At 45.1% G+C, this 20,264-nt stretch overlaps 1 protein-coding gene across 2 annotated transcripts in view; it reads left to right on the forward strand.

Annotated features, from left to right (window-relative positions):
* The window catches only part of RNF157 (ring finger protein 157), a 79,620-nt gene that overhangs the window by 19,816 nt on the left and 39,540 nt on the right, over positions 1-20,264 (forward strand). For both annotated transcript variants that reach the window (XM_035025962.1, XM_035025963.1), the window contains exon 2: positions 3,569-3,687. In XM_035025962.1, the coding sequence (XP_034881853.1) occupies positions 3,569-3,687 (119 nt within the window). The remainder of the gene's footprint in view (positions 1-3,568; positions 3,688-20,264) is intronic.

A 20,264-nucleotide genomic window follows, 5' to 3' on the forward strand; every position in this document is an offset into this window, starting at 1 on the left:
CTGCTTCTCCCTCTCCCACTCCCCCTGCTTGTGTTCCTGCTCTCGCTGTCAAATAAATAAAATCTTTTTTTTTTTTTAAAAAGTCGCTAGAACTTTTTCTTCTTGCAAAACGGGAACTCTACACATTAAACACACTTCCCCCTTCTCCCTCCCACTCATACCTTATGTTTTAAATATAATTTTGGAGATCTGAGTATGATGTGTTTTCTTTTTTTTCCCCTTTCCTGATATATAATTGACATATAACATTGTGTAAGTTTAAGATGTACAACGTGATGATGTGATATAGATCTGTCTTGTAAAATGATTACCACAAGATGTGTCTTCTTAAATCCCACAAAGAAATTGAATATGAATTTTGGTGAAGAAATTATAGCTAACTTGGGGCGCCTGGGCGGCTCAGTCAGTTAAGTATCTGACTCTTGATTTTGGCTCAGTTCATGATCTCAGGGTCATAAGACTGAGCTCTGTGTTGGGCTCCAGGCTAGGTGTGGAGCCTGCTTAAGATTCTCTCTCAGCCTCTCCCTCGGCCCCTCCCTCTCCCTGTCAAAAAAATAAATAAGAAATTATAGCTAGCTAATAATGAAAAACTTGCAGTTTATCCATTAGTCACATATGTCCGTATTAGCAAACAGGCGAAGTATTGTAGTATAGCTCTTTTCCCCTACCATTTCTGATTTTAGAGCATGGTTCATGCTAAGAAGTAAGAATGTGCACAAACTGTCCAAAAGGCGTTTTTTTCAGGGACTGTTAGTGTGTTAGGTGTTATTGTCTGCTGATATGGTAGCTCTCTCTACATGACCCTGCACTGGTTTGTCCCTTTAGACAGCTGGGGCAAAGAGAAAGCTTTATCCAGGCTGCAGATGGCGGATTTGTTCTGTCTCACTAGCCTAACTAGGGCAAGTTATTAGACGGGTCCATTTCAAAAGAAAGCAACAAGCCAGCTTTTGGTTGCCTTAAGCTCATTTTTTCTTTTAACTGATAAGGTATTTTCATTTTAAGTGCATCAAGGGAGATCATCTTTTTAAAGGAATTTTGTACCAACTCTGCTACTGAAATGAAAAGTCCTTAATCTCTCAAATATTGACCCTAATTTTAAATCTTTGTATATTTGTGTTCTTGATTTTTTTTTTTTAAGATTTTATTTATTTATTTGTGAGAGAGAGAATGAGAGAGAGCACATGAGAGGGGGGAGGGTCAGAGGGAGAAGCAGACTCCCTGCCGAGCAGGGAGCCTGATGTGGGACTCGATCCAGGGACTCCGGGATCATGACCTGAGCCGAAGGCAGTCGTCCAACCAACTGAGCCACCCAGGCGCCCTGTGTTCTTGATTTTTAATGTAAGGCAAAACTACAATTAGCTTTACACTGCTTTCTTGATAATCTCTTCTAATATTATGGCAAAAAAGAAAAGCCATTTCCAGTAGAACCCTATCACCATCTTTAACCCTATGCGCCCCAAGTCATTAGTGCTCTCCTCTTGCTGGGATCAATCACTACCACCTGTAAGTTGATTATCTATCTGGATGTCATTGTCCCTTCATCCCTCACCTGACTGTTCACACGTGCTAGAAACTCAGCATGTCCCCTACTGAACTGAACCGTATAGCTCCAGACACCAAACCTGCTTCTCTCCATTCTTTATTCATGTCTTGGGCAAGCCATCCATCAATGTAAAATCTTTTTATTTTATTTTATTCTAGTAATTTCTATCCCCAACGTGGGGCTCAAACTCACGACATGGAAATCAAGAGTCACACTCTCTACCAACTGAGCCAGCCAGGCTCCCCAAAATCTTTACCTTTTAAAATTTCAGCTAATGTATAATAACTATATAACCTCTAATGTGTAGAAAATATATTTTGGTAAGGTTCAATAGTAAATGACTTAATTATTTGAGATGACTGCTTCTACTTAAGGCAACTGGGCACCTCCCCCCTCTATAAATTATGCACTTGGAAAATAGGGCTTGCAAGTGCTCGACATAAATAATTGATAATTAAGCTTTCCTAAGTGATGAAACTCACTGTTGTATCACCGCAGATGGCTGCCATTTGTATTTTTCAGTTTTGGTGGGTAACTTTCACGAGTTCCTCAGTGATAGATTTTGGCTGTTTTTACTCTCAAATGATGTTTTCCTATTTGTTGTTTAATTAAAGAATTGCCTCACTTTGTGGTGAGTGATTTTATCCACATTGCTTTGTGTAATAAGTGTTTCTAGACTAAAGCTCCATGGGAAGAAAGCCCAAGAATGAATATTTGGTTCAGTTTTTCTGTTAGAATTTTCTTCTCTGTCTTCCTTCCTGTGGCTTCTTCACAGGCTGAAAGTGCTGAATCTCACTGTTTTTAGTTTGCAGTAAACTTCCAACAAAAGTTGAAATTGGTTTAGAAAATGTATCTATACCCTCACCGTGTGACGGATGACGACGAAGCCTCTCACTGTTTCAGAAGTTCTTTGCGTTAATCCAGGAATTGAGGAGAGCCTTGAGAAGTCTTCCCTTCGGATGGCTTACCTTCCTGGGAGTATTTAGATTATAGAAATTTGGGTTAAGAGGCATTCATTTAGTCATCTAGGTTGGAAAGTATTCCCAGACGGAATTTGCAGCGTTACGTAGGCCTCCCATGGTGACTTACCAGTTCTGTCACGTCCTGGCACAGTCCTCGTCTGTCTGGGCGAGGCAGATGGGGATTCTGACCCCCGACTGCTGATCGCCTCTCGTTATTATCGTGTTAGAAATATCCCTGCCTCCTGGCTGGTCAAGGTGGGGCAAGGAGCGCCTGCCCTAACTGACATCCCTGAAACCCTGGCCGTTGGCAGTTAGTGAATTTGAGACTGAGGGTGTGTGTGCATGAGTGTGTGTGTGCATGAGTGTGTGTGTGTGTGTGCATGAGTGTGTGTGCATGCAGGTGTCTCTGTATCCTAGCACTGAACTACTGTCCTGTTAAACTCCATAATCTGTGTGGTAATTGGTAGGTAAAGCCAAGGACAGCTATATTATTTACATTCGTATTTTCCTGTTAACGATCATTTTGAAGCAAATATGGAAAAGGAAGAGCCTTCGTTGGAAAGGGTTATAGAGGTCTATACATAGTGGTAGGCAGGTACTGAGACTTCTGTCTGGCTGGCTTAGGAAGATCGAGGCAAAGAAATGTGTGTGTGTGTATAGGCTGATACCTGCAGTTAAGATTCCTGAATATACAGAGGATAGAAACTAACCACTTCAAGTTTAAGGGGGAAAAAAACAGGAACAAAATACATGTATATGTTCATTAATGTGCACTGAGGGGCCTTCTGGTCTTTTGGCTGATGGTATTACAGACAGATCATGATAAGGATTCAATTGATAATGTTAAAAGGAAGATCGATTTATTTACGTTGGGTATCTTGGGTTCTCACTGCTATGATTTTGCTTATTTTGTGCCACTGTCCCAAATCGAGAGACAGCTCTCTTGGGATTAACAGTTACGCTAATTATTTGTTTGAAGGGTTAACATTTTTTTTGAGTTGGCTTTTTTACTTGGTTTAGTTTGACTGGTTTCTGTTTGATGTTTCTGTCTCTCCCTGTCTAGGAAGCTATTTTGCCAGCCACTTCATTATGGGAGGAGAGAAGTTTGACTCCACGCACCCTGAGGGTTACCTGTTTGGAGAGAACAGTGATCTGAACTTTCTGGGGAACAGACCAGTAACGGTATGGTTATAACCTGTTTACTTCCAGGTGGGGCTTCGGTGGCCAATTCAAACAGTCTTATAAAGTTTGTAACCACTGGCTCAGCAGTGCGTGTAGCTTGGTGTGAGTTGAGAGGGGCCCTGGGAGCCAGACCACAGTCCTTTTGCTAGCAGTGGGTCTCTCGTCCCTAGAGGCTGACCCGTGGAAAGGCTGCTGGAGTCTGCCTAAGGGTGAGGACATCTCCCATGCTCTGGCTGCCCTAAGGATTCTTGTCTCTGCCTAAATACCACCTCCACAGACAGCCCCCTCCCAGCTCTGCTAGCGCATCCTCACCTTGCTTTTTTCCTTCCTCATAGCACTTAACAGCATATAGGCTTTTATTTCTGTCTCACCCTCTGTTTATTATCTGCCTTTTCTTTTAGAATGTAAACTTCACAGGACAGGAGGTATTTTTACTGTTGCACCCCAGCACCTAGAACAAAGCCTGGTACATACTGACCAGCCCTTAAAGATTTGTTGAATGAATGACCGAAAAGTTTTCCCTTGATATCTGAATTGATATTAGACTATGTCTCTGTTCATTCAACTCATTCCATAAACTCTTATGGAGCATCTTCTCTGCACCCAGCTGAGGCTTCGGAAGAACGGCTGCCATATGGCTTGTGAGTAGCCGCTGGGTGCCAAGGAAGGTCCTCAAGACTTTTCAGACATTATTCCTAATCTTCATAAGGAACCACCTGACAGATTTATCATTATTATTTTTTTTAAAGTAAGCTTTATGCCTAACGTGTGAGACTTGAACTTACCACCCCGAGGTCAAGAGTCTCGTTCTCGGGTATTAAGGAGGGCACTTGTGACAAGCACCAGGTGTCGTATGTAAGTGGTGAATCACGAAATCCTACACCTGAAACTAATATTACAGTCTGTTAACTAACTGGGATTTATTTTTTTTTTAAGATTTTATTTATTTGAGAGAGAGAGAATGAGAGAGAGAGAGCACATGAGAGGGGGGAGGGTCAGAGGGAGAAGCAGATTCCCCGCTGAGCAGGGAGCCCGATGCGGGACTTGATCCCGGGACTCCAGGATCATGACCTGAGCCGAAGGCAGCCGCTCAACCAACTGAGCCACCCAGGCGCCCAACTAACTGGGATTTAAATAAAAACTTGAAAAAATAAAAGTCACGTGCTCTGCCGACTGATCCAGCTATGCGCCCCAGAAGATTTATTATTTACCCCATTTTATAAGAGGGAGACCTGAGGTTCCAAGAAACGAGTAATGACAATACTAGCGTTTGCGAAGCGCATGCTATGTTCCAGGCACTGTTCTCCAGGCATGAAGTTTTCCCAAAGTCAAATAACCAGGTCTGCATGGCCGCAGATCAGTAACCTTTCCACTGCTTCCCATTGCTTCAACATCTCCTACCTTCCTCCAGAAGCTCCCAGTGTATGGGGCAGACAAAACATAGGAACAGGAAATGTCTGAACAGCAGCAGAGGTCTGAAGTGATGGGATGCTGTGGGGCTCGAAAGCGGGAGAGGAGGACAGCGTGCGCAGGTCGCTGGTGCTGAGAAGAGGTGGAGGGTGTTGAGCGAGGCTTTGGAGATGCCTGGGTTTTCACCAGCAGGGTGGGGAAGGGGCTTTGCAGGAGAGAGGTGCAGAGGATGGGCCTAAAAGCATTCCCATTGTTGAATCAGCAAACATTTACCAAGCAACTGCTATGTGCCAGCACTGTGATAGGTGCTGGGGATACAAAGCTGAAATGAGCATGGTTTGTTTTTCCCTGGAACAAATAAGGAAGCCAGTCTGGCGGGAGTGGACATTTCCTGATGGCAAAACACGATTGGAAAGGTAGGTGGGGGACTCCATTACCTCCAGAGGTTTTTGACTCGTTCCTGTAGGCTGTGGGGAATAGTGAAGATTTTTAGGCAGATAAGTGACCTGGAGAAATTTTTTTTTTTTTGATGATATGTTTCCATTGTTTTCTTCTTTTGTATCTGGAGTGACCCCCTCCTCTCATTCACAGTCCAGGAGTGCTTTCAAAATGCCCCATCCTTTCTGCTTCACGTTTAGTCCTGCCAACTAATGCTCATCCAATGTCTGCTCTTTTTTTTTTTTTTAAGGTTTTATTTATTTATTTGACAGAGAGAGACACAGCGAGAGAGGGAACAGAAGCAGGGGGAGTGGGAGAGGGAGAAGCAGGCTCTCTGCAGAGCCGGGAGCCCGATGCGGGGCTTGATCCCAGGACCCTGGGATCATGACCTGAGCCAAAGGCAGACACTTAACGACTGAGCCACCCAGGCGCCCCAAATGTCTGCTCTTTGATTTTGTTACTCTGCCTTAGCAATTAGAGTAGAGGGATCTTTCTTTTTTGATAGAGCCAGTAAGAATTTTGTCTCCCTTCACGGGAGTCAGCTCATGCTTGGAAAACGGCCCTTTCTTCTTCTTCTTTTTTTTTTTTTAGATTTTATTTATTTGACAGAGAGAGACACAGCAAGAGAGGAACCACAAGCAGGGGCAGAGGCAGAGGGAGAAATAGGCTCCCCGCGGAGCAGGGAGCCCAATGCGGGGCTCAATCCCAGGACCCTGGGAACATGACCTGAGCCGAAGGCAGACGCTTAACGACAGCCACCCAGGCGCCCCGGCCCTTTCTTCTTATGGGGACTTGCCATTTGCATCGGTTACTCCCTTTCTGTTTCCTACCCTCTGTTGTCAGAATAGGGGTTTTTTTGTTTTTAATTTTGAACTTCTCAGGCCATAGAGATTATTTAAAAACAAATAAATGCTTCCCTGGGGTCATTTGGAGCTTTCTGCTGGCTGGCACACCTTCCCAGTTCAGTTGCCTCGTTGACACTTCTCTGTGAACCCGTGAGGGACTGAGCTCCTCCCGAAGCCCTGAGCAGCTTTGGCCTTACACTTGAGACTTTTTCCCAAGGAGTGTCAACACTGGACTTTTTGTTGTTGTTTCTATGTGGTCATCATTAAATATGTTTGATGCCGTACTAAGCAAATGTTTCCAAAAGACATCAAATCAGAGTAACTTCAGATAGGCAGCTCGAACTGTAGTATACAGAATGAACGCAGCATGTTCCCTTTTCTTTCCCCACACGTTATTCCATAGTGGTAACAGCGAACGTTTACTGGACACTTCCTGTTTGCAAGGCCTGGTTGTTCTAAGCTCTTCATCTGTGTCCTCTCATTTTGTCCTCACACCCTGATGAGGAAGGTCCTTACTGGACAGATGAGGAACATGGGCACCAGGAATTTAAGCAAGGATCAGCAAGCCTGTAAGTGATTGAATCAGGATTTGAACCTAGCAGTCCAGCTCTAGAGGCTGAAGCGCTCTGTTGTTGCTGCTCGTCAGGGCGTGTGTGCTCAGGATCTCTGCCCACATCATGTCGGTGAGTCTGTCCGAGTAGGTCATCAAGTGCAAATTGTGAGATGCGGAGAAAGATCTAAAAGTAGACCTAGTGGCAGGGACATGATCTCTTGGAGTATCTCTTGGGAGAGCTGCTATGTGGTGTGTAATTCCATCTGCCGCCGTGACCTCTGTGTTTTGCTGTTACTGCACATCACACCTGATTAGGGGACGGCCCAGAGATTGGGGATGGACTTGTAGCTTGATTTCTGAGGAATGGACTTCTACTCTCTAGAAACATGTCCCTGGGGTCCATAACTGGGCATCCGGTTGCAGAAGAGAGAAAACAGCCTTTTAAAGGCATCAAGCAGCTCCTCCTTCCAGAGAGTATGGAGTATGAAGATGGGGAGAGGAAGATGTTGAAATAAATTGTTATATAAAATATAAATACCATAGACTTCTTGGCTTGTGGGACTTGTGGTCTTTCCTGTCATTTCTGACTGATCAGACTTCAAAGTATCTCCTGCAAACGTATCACTCGGCCTATAGTTTGTACCGGAGCCCTGCTGATCTAAACTTACAATAATCTGTCAAAGCCAAATTTAGTATCAAGTCCTAAGGGTCAGATTTAAAGAACGAGAGTGTGCATATACCTAGAAGGATGGTGGAAGAGAGGCTAGAATTAAGATTTCAGGTTTTGTTTACATCTTACCATTAAACCCTTTGCAACCCTGGCAGATCTATTGCTAAGGCTCTCAAATTACCCAGTGTAAATGGGGAGAGTTCTAACATTATAGGAATGTGATGCTTGAAAAATGCCTTGGAATTGCTGGATAAAAAGAAGCCCAGAGCAATGGTGGCTACAGTGCTATCCCCTCAGGTCGGTTATTTATGCAGCTACTGAGAGTTTTCGGTGGAGAGAATATTCACTGGCTTTTAAGTAACTGTCTTAAGTAGTGAACAGGGCTTCTGAAGGTCTTTCTGCTCTGATCCCTGCATCTAGAGGAGCTAAGATCCCTGTGTTTGTGCATCACAGTTATAAAATGTTAAATAAAGACCATCCTTCCCCTTCCTAGGTGGGGAAGAGCCGGTGCTGATTTTTTGCTCCTTTACTGAGCTAGGTCTTCTTTTGTCAAGGTAAATTACTGCGAAAACTCTAAGTTATTTAGAGGCTCAGTGAACTGAGGATTGACAGAGAATCAAATGATACCTGCGTCCAAATGTATCCTCTCATCTTTGAGGAAAGTAGTTGAGTTTTGGTCAAGCCCCTGATACTCCACATCATCTTGTGTGTTCTGTCCCTGGGCCGCTGGGGACGGCTTTTTCCTCCTCATGCTCCCTGCAGCCAGGGCTGCACAGCTGGCCTTAAGAACCAAGGTGCACACAGGTGGGCCTTTCTTCTCCCCCTAATAGAGATACACCCAATCAAGTCTCTCTAAATTGAGCCCCTTTATTCACATGTGTGCAGGAAGAGCAGGGTATTTTATTATATTTTTTATTTATTTGAGAGAGAATGAAAGTGAGAGAGATCACAGAGGGAGAGGGAGAAGCAGGCTCCCCGCTGAGTGGAGATCCTGATACAGGGCTCGATTCCAGGACCTGGAGATCATGACCTGAGCCAAAGGCAGACACTTCATGGACTGAGCCACCCAGGCGCCCTGAGAGCAAGTTATTTAAAGGAACTTGACAGTATATCTATTTGTGCAGTAGAGTTTTACACATGTGGAGCTTTGTGTCAGTCATGGTGCCATTCATTCGTTCAATAAGTATTTGCAAATCATATGCTGTGCTAACAACCGGGAGTGCAAAGATGAAAAAGACTTGGCCCCTGCCCTGAGGCACTCCCAGTATGATGGGGCAGATTGCCCCTGACTGTGATGTGTTCTGGTAAGTTCTATGTGACTGTATGAGAGACAGGGCCAGAGTGCTCTGAGAGCAGAGAGGAGTGAGGATGCCTTCTACCCAGGACACTGGCTCTGAGAGATGACTCCTTGGACTGGGCGGGATGAGCAGGATTTCCCAAGTGGATATTGGGAAGGTCATCAAGGCAGAATTAACAAGCAATGTAAGGAAGCAACTAAGATGCAGACGTGCCTGTTGGGTTTCCAGAATGATGAGTGGGCTGTAAGGATTGGATTTTGAGGGATGTTGGTGAGAGATGAGGTTGAAAAGACAACTGGGCCCATGTTTGAAGAGTCATGAGGATTGTACTGAGAAGTTTATGCCTTTCTCTGTAAGGCAGCAAGGAAGGTCATACTCATGAGTTTCTTTGTCACTGACCAGCTTTGTGGTGGTGCTGTTTCAGGTATCAGCCCTGAGTGAGCCTCAGTTTTCCCGTCTACAAAAATACCTATCTTGCAGATACATTTTAAGAATTCAAAGAATGACAGCTATTATGATTTGATTGACCTTTCAGAAAGTTAATTCTTTTTTTTTTTTTTAAGATTTTATTTATTTATTTACCAGAGAGAGACACAGCGAGAGAGGGAACACAAGCAGGGGGAGTGGGAGAGAGAGAAGCAGGCCCCCCGAGGAGCAGGGAGCCCGATGCGGGACTCGATCCCAGGACCCTGGGATCATGACCTGAGCCGAAGGCAGACGCTTAACGACTGAGCCACCCAGGAGCCCCTAGAAAGTTAATTCTTTAAATCACCTCATGGTGTAGAGAGTGAATTGGAAAGACAAAAGATGAGGGACCAGTTAGGTAGTGGTTTGTTTTAGTTAAGGAAGAAGATACAAAGTGCCTGAGCTAGAATAGTGGTATTAAAAATAAAGATGGTGCAGGTTCAAGAATTGTGGGCAGTATGACTTGAAGGCAGGGAGTAGTTAGGGACATGAGGAGCAACCTCTGTGGGAGAGCTAACACTTAGACTGGATGCTGTGTGTGGGTTTTATCTGCAGTTTGGTTTGTGCCCAGGCCCCAGTGTCCTCAGATGGGTCAGTCACAATACAGGCACCCTGCGTTCGACTGCTCGGGCTGCTGAAACAAAACACCGTAAACTAGGGGCCTGAACAACAGGTATTCATGCTCAAGTTCTGGAGGCTGGGAAGGCCGAGATCAAGGTGCTGGCAGATTTAGTTCTGGTGAGGGCCTTCTTGCAACTGACCTTCTTGCGGGGTCCTCACATGCTGGAAAGAGAGTGCTCTCTCCCTCTTCGTCTCTTTTTAAGGGCACTAATCTCATCTTGAGAGACCCACCATTATGACCTCATCTAACCCGAATTACTTCCCCAAAGCCTCATCTCCAAATACAGTCCCATTGGGGGTTAGGCCTTCAACATATGAATTTTTAGCAGGACATACAAGAGCCCATGGCAAGAACATGCCTCTTTTCTGTGGGTATGTGCGTATGCCTTGTAGATTGAGTTATTTGTCTTTTGCATGCTATCATCTTTCTTCCTTTATAAATTGTAGTACAACTATGTTTAGCATTTAGTTTGGCAGTATTTATATTTTTAGTTATGCAGACCCTTTAAGTCAAGCGACTTCATGGGGTGCCTGGGTGGCTCAGTCGGTTAAGCGGCTGCCTTCAGCTCAGGTCATGATCTCAGGGTCCTGGGATCGAGCCCCACATCGGGCTCCCTGCTAGGTGGAGAGCCTGCTTCTCCCTCTCCCTCTGCTGCTCTGCCTACTTATGCTCTCTCTCTCTCTCTGTTAAATAAATAAATAAAAATCTTAAAAAAGAAAAGTCAAGCGATTTCATTTCTCTGAATCTCTGTATAAAGGAGAAACACTCTCCTTTATATTCTGCTACAACACTGATTCACTTTTGATACCAGACGTGGGCTTTGCACGCATCAGGCAGGAATTGTTAAATGAATTACAGTGTGTCTACACTAAGAACTGATATTCAGCCAAAAATAAAGTAGATTTGTACCCACTGAGATGAAAATATGTCCATGACCACATGGTTTGCTGAAAAAGCAAGTTGTTATGTATAATGTGGAATCTGATTCCATTTCTGATCAAAATAACAGTGTGTCACAATATACGTATGCTTGTGTATTTATATTTGTAGGTACATAAAATACGTCCGAGAACAATGCATTTTACCCTGTCACAGTGGTAACTATTGGTGTACATCAGTGAGGGGAGGTACTTCTGACTTTGTATTCTTCTATATGAATATGTATTTGAATTTGAATTTTTCCTAATGAACACATTTTTATTTTTAAAACAGAAGCATTTAAATTTTCTGTAAAAATAGGAAAAGGGACTACTTACTGCTGAGCAGGGGAGGAAACAGTTCTAGGAAAATACATGGAATAGGAAAGTTAAGGAAATTCATAAAATAATGGCTTAATTGTTTAGTGAACTGCAGGAAGGGTGTGGCCTGCTGAGTGGGGTTGGGGGCTTGTGGAGAATAACAAAAAGATCAGAATAGGCATGGTGAGGACTGGAGCCAGGTAGCTGCATCCCATTGGTGTCAATATGCAATGATTTACCTTTAGCAACATTCAATTCGAGGTGCCTGGGTAGCTCAGTGAAGCGTGTGCCTTCGGTTCAGGTCATGATCTCAGGGTCCTGGGATCAAGCCCCAAGCTGGGCTCTCCACTCAGCAGTGAGTCTGCTTCTCCCTCTCCCTCTGTGATCTCTCTCACTTTTGTTCTCTCTCAAATTTTTTTTAAAGATTTTATTTATTTATTTGGCAGGGATGGAGCGAGAGAGGGAACACAAGCAGGGGGATTGGGAGAGGGAGAAGCAGGCTTCCCGCCGAGCAGGGAGCCCGATGCAGTTTAAAGAAACCGTAAACAGTTTAAAGAAACCGTAAACAGCCTGTACCCGCCACCCAGATCAAGAAGTGGAACATTGGCAGCACCTCCGAGGTTCTCCCCGTGCCTGACCCTGATTGCATCTGTATTACTTTGTTAAATAACAGCTTTATGGAGATATAATTCACCATGGGTTTCTGCATGGTAGAGTTACCATCTTTCTCTTTGTCGTTAATAAGTATCTTGGGGAAGATAGTTTGAAACTACTGCTTAGATTTCTTTTTTTAATGCAAAAAGCGTCAACTAAGTTTGCTCCTTCCTTTAGCTAAATATGCTGCATTGGCCAAGTCTAGTGAAATAGGGCGTTCCATATTAGATCTACTGCCTCACTTTGAGATGTAAGATGGGGATCATGGTTTTCTCTCTGGTGTGGAAACTTCAGGGTATAGTTATATGGATAGAAGCTATAGAAAGGGGGGCACCTAGGTTGCTCAGTTGGTTAAGCATCCGACTCTTGATTTCGGCTCAGGTGGTGATCTCAGGGTTATATGCCTGAGCTCTGCGTCGGACTCTGCACTGAGTGTGGAATCTGCTTGAGATTCTCTCTCTTCCTCTCCCTCTCTCTCTCCAAAATAAATAAACAGGGGTGCCTGGGTGGCTCAGTCATTAAGCGTCTGCCTTCGGCTCAGGTCATGATCCCAGGGTCCTGGCATCAAGCCCCGCATCGGGCTCCCTGCTCGGTGGAGAGCCTGCTTCTCCCTCTCCCACTCCCCCTGCTTGTGTTCCCTCTCTCGCTGTCTCTCTCTCTCTCTCTCTGTCAAATAAATAAATAAAATCTTAAAAAAAATTTTTTTTAATTTATTTATTTTTAGAGAGAGCATGAGCAGAAAGGGCAGAGGGAGAGGGAGAGAGAATCCCAAGCAGACTCCACGCTGAGCACGGAGCCCGACGTGGGGCTCAATCGCATGACCCTCAGATCAGGACCTGAGCAGAAATCCAGGGTCTGATGCCCAGCTGACTGTGCCACCCAGGTGCCCCTCAGTTACCATTTTATTGAACACCTGTGATATTCCAGGCTAACGTTAAACACTAGAGAAACAAAGGCAGATAAAGTGCGTCCCTGAACTAAGAAACTTCTCCAACAGCCAGGAAACGAGAACATCTTGGAGGAGGGGCTGAGGAGCAAAGGTACGCAGGCAGCTAAACAAGATGAGGGCCATGTGCTCCGGATGATTCCATCTAACAAAAGCTTAGCATCCAGAGGGCTGTGGAGCCGGGCCTAGAGGGAGAGGCCTTGTCTGCCTTCCTGCAGGCTTTGGACTTTTCTCCTGTAAGCATGGGGAACCACTAGTGGGTTTTAAACTGGGAGTCCTAGAGTACACATTTTGAAAGATCACTCAGACGACAGTATAGAGGATGAATTAGAGGGTCGTGAGGACAGGTAAAGGGGCACCAGATGTCCACAGGAGATTCGATGGAAGTCTGTTCTCAGGTTGCAGTGGGAGTGAATCAGGGAGTGGCCCTGATTCCTGAGGCAGGATTTACGTTGGTAACCAATATAAGCAGCAGAGTCTCGGCTTTGGTAACTGGACTGTCTTCGAGGCCCCCCAAAGGACATGGCCAGCTAGTGGGTTTTCCTGTTCTGTGCGGCAGACCCATCCTAGCGTGCCGACTCCTTTACGCCTTTTGATCTTTTCTTCCAACAACTGCTGTGGCAAGTTCTGGAATCCATTAGTGTGGTCCGTTGCTTTTCTGAGTTCCCATGAGGCCACCTTCCCCAGCCCAGGTTAGACCCAGGGCCCTTGCCACGGTGTTAATTCTGTATCAAGAGAATATGTCCCCACACCAGCAGGCTCTCCCTCATCCAGCTTTATATTCCACACCCCTTGATCCAGCACCCTCAGACGACTCCCACATACTCTGTTCCGACCTGTGCCTGTTAGCCTGGGCCTGCATATCTTTGGCATAATAACCCCCCCTTCTCTTAGCAGGCCTGCAGGCCCCAGGTGAGTAATACTCAGATTTGACCCTAATTATGGCCTATGGCCTGGAGGGAGGATGGGGCAGCGCCTTTGTAGGGCAAGCACTGTCTTGTCTTGTCTGAGACCGCTGTGTCATCTTCAAGCAAGGGGGATTCCCCTATCTTCCAGGGAGAAGAAGCCGGCCACTTTGCAGGTCCAGGGAATCTGGGGTTCACGGTTCTCAAGTGAATGTACATAGACATCCCCTTCTTAAGCCTTAGAGTCCACTCTTTCCCCACCGGGGCCCTGACTTTGACTTCATAGGCTTACCTGGGCTGAGAGCTCAGCCTTCTCTTTGGTTCGGCCATTCCTTAAAATTAGGTCCCGTGCCTGTAGGAGATGACTGTCTAAAATTTGCCAGGGGAGGCTGGCTGACTGTCACACTTGGCCTTAAATTGTTGACTGCTGTATCCGAGACTGGCTTTTTCCCTTTTTGATGAACGGATGGCTCTTAATAGCCGCTGCCCGCTTCTCCGGCTTTATTAAATCCATTTCTCCTGTACTTCCTGTACCGGAGACCATGAACCAGCCAGTGCATCCCCTTCCTGTGTCGCACCACCGCAGCACGCCAGGGACCATCTGGGCGGGTGGGTAACCTACCCCCAGATTCCACCTGCAGAGTCCACTTCCTTAGGCAGCTGCTGATAGCAGTTTCTCTAGAAACAAACCTGAGATGGAGACCTTTGTGAGAGCTATTTATTGAAGGAAGGCTCTCCTGGGAATGTGGATAGCAGAAGCCAGATGGGGCAGGGGAGCAGAAGTGAACGATGTGGTCTTGGCAGAGACTCGCTTCTGCCTGGTCCCTCGGGAAAGCTTTGGAGTACAACTTGTACTGCGGAGTCGTCCTGTCTTGAGGCAAGGGGCCTGGCCTTTGTACGCCCTTGCCCGTGTCTCACTGGCCACTGACGGCCCCGCGGTGCTATGATGAAGGGGAGATCAGGGGTACTTTCTTGGACCAGGAGGCTCTGGTTCCTAATTGCTGGAGAAGAAGCCACGATGGGCTGTTTGTCGCCAACATTCTCAGCAGCTGGAGAACGGGAACACAGTGAGGGGGTGGAGGCAGGATGCGAGAGCATCACTGTGCAACTCATTCTCACATCTGCTCTTGCTTTTTTCTCGCCTTGCTTTTTTTTTTTTTTTAAGATTTTATTTATTTATTTGACAGAGAGAGACACAGTGAGAGAGGGAACACAAGCAGGGGGAGTGGAAGAGGGAGAAGCAGGCTTCCCGCCGAGCAGGGAGCCAGACATGGGACTCGATCCCAGGACCCTGGGATCATGACCCGAGCCGAAGGCAGATGCTTAACAACTGAGCCACCCAGATGCCCTGGCTTGTCCTTTTTAAAAGTGATATTTATTGAAGTACAACAGATACACCAAAAGGTAACAAATCCTACATGTACACTTGATTTTCACAAAGCAACCACACCTCTTATGACCAGTGTCCAGATCAAGAACTAGAACACGGCCAGTCCCACAGAAGCTCCCCTGATCCCTCTTCCTATCACCACCCCTAACTCAGGGTAACCGCTATCCTGTCTTCTCTCCTGATTTGATCTTTATATAAGTGGAACCATACAGACGGGCCCATTTATGTCTGGTTCCTTTCACGCAGAACGGTTGTGAGATTTGCTTGTTTCGTTGCATAGAGTGATTGTTTATTCTCATTGTGCATGTGCTCCGTGTGTGAGTGCCCACAGTTCATCCACACGATGGTTTATAGCATTTGGCATTCTGTTGTGTGGGGCTATGACAAAGAGTGCTGCTTTGACCATCCTGTTGTATGTATCTCAAGGCGTGTATGGATGCATGTGTCTTCTGAGTGTACCTGGGACTGGCATTGCCTTGGCACGGGAGTATGCTCTTGTAGATACTGCTGAGCAGTTTTCTAACGCAATTGCACCAATTTTCCTCCAACCAGTTTGGTTTAGAGTCCCCACCACTTAGTATTTTCCACCTTTTTCATCCTGGTGGGTGTGTAGGATTAATTTTCATTTTCCTGATGACTCATGAGGTTGAGCACCCTTACATAAGTTTATTGGCCATTCGTTTTCCTCTTCTGTGAAGCATCAGTTCAAATCTTTTCTATTAGCTTGTTTGGTTTTTCTATTAGCTAATCTGCTTTTTCTTTCTTGGTAAGGAAATACTAAGAAAATAGGAGTCCTTTCTCAGATAAGTATATTGCAAATGTCTTTTCCCACTCTCTGCTTGCCTTTCACTCTCTCTTTTTCTTTGAATTTATGTATTTTTATTGAGAAATAATTGACATACAGCATGTTGATCAGACATATTTATGTATTGCAGTAGGTTTGTAGTCTTAGCTAACAGCTCTCTCAGGTCACATGGTAGAGAACCCTAACCCTAACCCAAGCCCAGCACAGCTCTTGGGTGCTTCCTGCAGAATTCAGTAAAACTTCAGTATTTTGAGGCCCGAATAACTCAATGTGAGGTCAAGCCAGATCTGACAGGAAGAACATCCTATTGAAACTCAAGCTTTTTAGCTTTTTTTTTTTTTTTTTTAAGATTTTTTTAATTTGACAGAGAGAGGCATAGCAAGAGCAGGAGCACAAGCAGGGGGAGTGGGAGAGGGAGAAGCAGGCTTCCTGCTGAGCAGGGAGCCCGATGTGGGGCTCGATGTGGGGCTCGATCCCAGGACCCTGAGATCATGACCTGAGAAGAAGGTAGACGCTTAACGACTAAGCCACCCAGGCGCCCAAGCTTTTTAGCTTTTAACAGAATTTTCTTGTTCATCTATATTCAGTCCCAGCTACAGTAATTCATGTTTTCCTTTAACACCAGAAGTTCATCTAAACTGAAAGGAAATGTAGTTCTGTCCAGTGCTGTACCATCATGGAAGAGGAAACTAGGATGTTTATACAGAGACACTTTAAAACAGGGTTTTTGTTTTTGGACTTTAAAGAGCTGCTCCCCATCTCACCAGGATGTGTCTGCTTTCGGGAGAGGGTGTATAGGCATCTCAAGCTGCAGTGAATTTCGTTGCCCTTTGTACCCCTCAAGTCCTGGCTTCTCCCCTCTTCCTAACATACACGAGAGGCCCGTGTGGCAACGGAGCACACGGTGTTGTGTGCGAGCTGAAAGAGGCCTTTGGGTATTTTATGTAAGCATTGTAAAGAATGTATCTTGTCATTCTGGAAAGGGCAAAACTATAGGGATAGAAAACAGATCAGTGGTTGCCAGGGACTGGGGTGCAGGGAGGGGTTGCCTACAGAAGGACGTGAAGGAACATTTGGGGGCGGTGGAAGTGTTCTGTATCTTGATTATGATGGTGGTTACATAGTTGTATGTGTTTGTCAAAATTCAAAGAACCGTGTACACTAAAAAGGGTGAATTTTACTTTTGATGAAAATTAGATCTCAATAAACGTGACTTAAAAAAAGAGAGTATGTCTTAGAAAGGAGGAGTAGGTGGGCGCCTGGGGGACTCAGTTGGTGAAGCGTCTGCCTTTGGCTCAGGTCATGATCCTGGAGTCCCGGGATCAAGCCCCGCATCGGGCTCCCTGCTCAGTGGGCAGTCTGCTTCTCCCTCTGCCCCTCAGCCCACTCTCACTCTCTCTCTCTCAAATAAATAATAAAAATAAAATCTTTAAAAAGAAAGAAAGGAAGGAGGAGTGGTTCATAGACATGCCAGTGCTCTGTCTGAGGCCAGCTGTCTACGTAGCTCAGGGGGCCCCTGTCCGTGGGCGGACACCACTGAGTGAGGTGCAGAGCTGGGGGTGCACGGGGTGCTGGGAGGGGTGCAGGGCAGCCTGGCCTCTGTATCGGCAGCCCTCAGCCTCAGTCCTTAATCCCAGCTCCCCAGAAGCGGGTACGTATGCCTCCCTGCAGGACAGAAGCTGGTTGTCTCAGACCTGTGCTTGGTTTTCCTCGGTGGCTCCTGGTTGTTTTGGGTCATGCTGCAGAAGTCCTGTTTGTTAGACTGCCAGGGCCACAACCTTGCTTACCTCCCACTGCCTTCCAGTCATGAGCTGAGAACCTCAACGAGCCTTCCGGTCACTATGGTAGAACTTTATATGTCCCCCTGATAGCCCGCTGTTCCTGAGAGGTTAAATTCTAATAGAGCATGTGGCAGATTTGCAGTAATTCTCCTGGGTCACAACAAAGTGAGATAGATACATCCTAATGCTATTTACTCCAAGTGCTTTAGGATTCATAGATAAGAGATATTTATCTAATTGCTGATATTTCATTCATACGTTCATTTTCCTAAGTACAGGCATATACCTTTTTCATGGCGCTTCACTTTCTTGTGCTTCGCAGATGTTGAGTGTTTTACAAATTGAAGGTTTGTGGCGATCCTGCATTGAGCAAGCCCAACAGAATTTGTTCGCTTCATGTCTCATGTTGCATTTTGGTAATTCTTACAATATTTCAAACTTTGTCATTATCATATTTGTTATGGTGATCTGGGATAAGTGATGATGACTGACTCGCTGAAAGTTCAGATGGTGGTTAGCATTTTAGCAATAATATATATATATATTTAAAGATTTTATTTATTCGAGAGAGTCAGAGAGAGCACAAGCAGGGGGAGCAGCAGAGGGAGAGGGAGAAGCAGACTCCCTGCTGAGTGGATCCCAAAGCGGGGCTTGATCCCAGGACCCTGAGTTCACGACCTGAGCCAAAGTCAGACACGTAACCAACTGAGCCACCCAGGCGCCCCAGCAATAAAATATTTTTAAATTAAGGCATCTACATTATTTTTTTTACACATAATGCTATTACACACTTAAAAGACTACAGCATAGTATGAACATAACTTTTATAAGTACTGGGAAACCGAAACATTCATTTGACTCACTATTGCAGGGGTCTGGACCCGAACCCACAGAGTCTCTGAGGTATGCCTGCATTCACAGCTGTATTAAAGAATTTAAAGAATTCTTTAAAGAAGATGGTATCATCGGGGTGCCTGGTTGGCTCAGTCGGTTGAGCATCTGATTCGGTTTCAGCTCAGGTTATGATCTCAGGGTTCTGAGATCGAGCCCCACATTGAGCTCGGCACTCAGCATGGAATATGCTTGTCCCACTCCTTCTGCTCCTCCCCCTACTCTGTCTGTCTCTCATAAATAAATAAAATATTAAAAAAAAAGATAGTATTATCACTAATGATAATCATGAATGATCACTAACGATCAACAATATTTTCATAGCATTGTATGATCTTTAAAACATTTCTTATTTGATTTTAATTACCCTAGGAGATAGACGAGGGCTGTAAATCCCATTTTACAGATGAGGAGACTGATGCCCAGAAACAATAAATTACTCACCCGAAGTCTCACTTATCAGTAAGAGCAAGAATCGAGGCCTGAAACTGGGTCTACTAGCTCCTGGTGTTGCCATCACTTTATTAAATAGTCTTTTTTCTTTTTCTTTTTTTTTTTTTTAAAGATTTTATTTATTTGACAGAGAGAGACACAGCGATAAGGGAACATAAGCAGGGGGAGTGGGAGAGGGAGAAGCAGGCCTCCCGCAGAGCAGGGAGCCCGACGCGGGGCTCCCATCCCAGGACCCTGGGATCATGACCCGAGCTGAAGGCAGACGCCTAATGACTGAGCCACCCAGGCGCCCCTTAAATAGTCTTATTTTCATTCTCTGCTCCCGCATGCAGTTCACTGGCAGGACCAGAGGGTCTTAGCTCCCAGTTAAATTTAATAAATGTTGTTGCACAAACCCTTTATTAAAAAACACTTGGCAGTGTGTGTTTTCCAGTTACTTTGTAAAGAACACTCTTTGTGCCAGCCTACCGTTTAGCCTGAGGGGCAAATATTCAGAATCCTGAGAGTCATCATGGGCACATGCTATGCTCTTCTGAAGATCTTATTCATGTATTCGTACCTATTTCTATCTTCTCCATGTTCTGGTCTAATCACTCTGGGTGATACAAAGACAACTGTAACATGGATTTTTCCCTCAAGTTTATAATCTCGCAGGAAGAGCAGACATACACACACATGGGGAGGACGTGATACACGAGTTGTTCAGTTTCACAGAAGCTCTGAGAAAGGAACTTTATGACATAAGTTTTGCTGACTCGGAAAGTGCCACTAAAACACTTGAACTTGCGGTTTGTTGGTTAATGCTATTTCTTAACAAACCAGAACACAAAGATCTGAGTGGTATTCAGCAGTGAAACTAAAGCATCTGTGTTGTAGGAATTTCCTCGAAATTTCTTTGAAACATACTGAAGCTAAACGTACACACTCTCACCTCTGTTTCCTGTTGTCATTGGACACGCCACCTTACGGGAAACTATGCTTATTGCTGTTGCATTTCAAAGAAAAATTTGGTTAATTTTTTCAGCTTTTAAAGAGATGCATAGTGGCCTTAATTTGTAATGAAACTGTTCTACAAATTCTATAAAAGTCAAAGACTTCTGAGTCCAGTAACAGTTCACTACATGTACAGAATAGCATCCCCAAGAAGCACACTTACTGTAATCTCTAAAATGGTCTTGCCAGACCCATCAGGTAAAATAGCAGCCCCGATTAT

This window comes from Mirounga leonina, unplaced genomic scaffold, assembly GCF_011800145.1.
Source record: "Mirounga leonina isolate KUSES-001 unplaced genomic scaffold, KU_Mleo_1.0 Mir_197, whole genome shotgun sequence".
Classification (NCBI taxonomy): Eukaryota; Metazoa; Chordata; class Mammalia; order Carnivora; family Phocidae; genus Mirounga; species Mirounga leonina.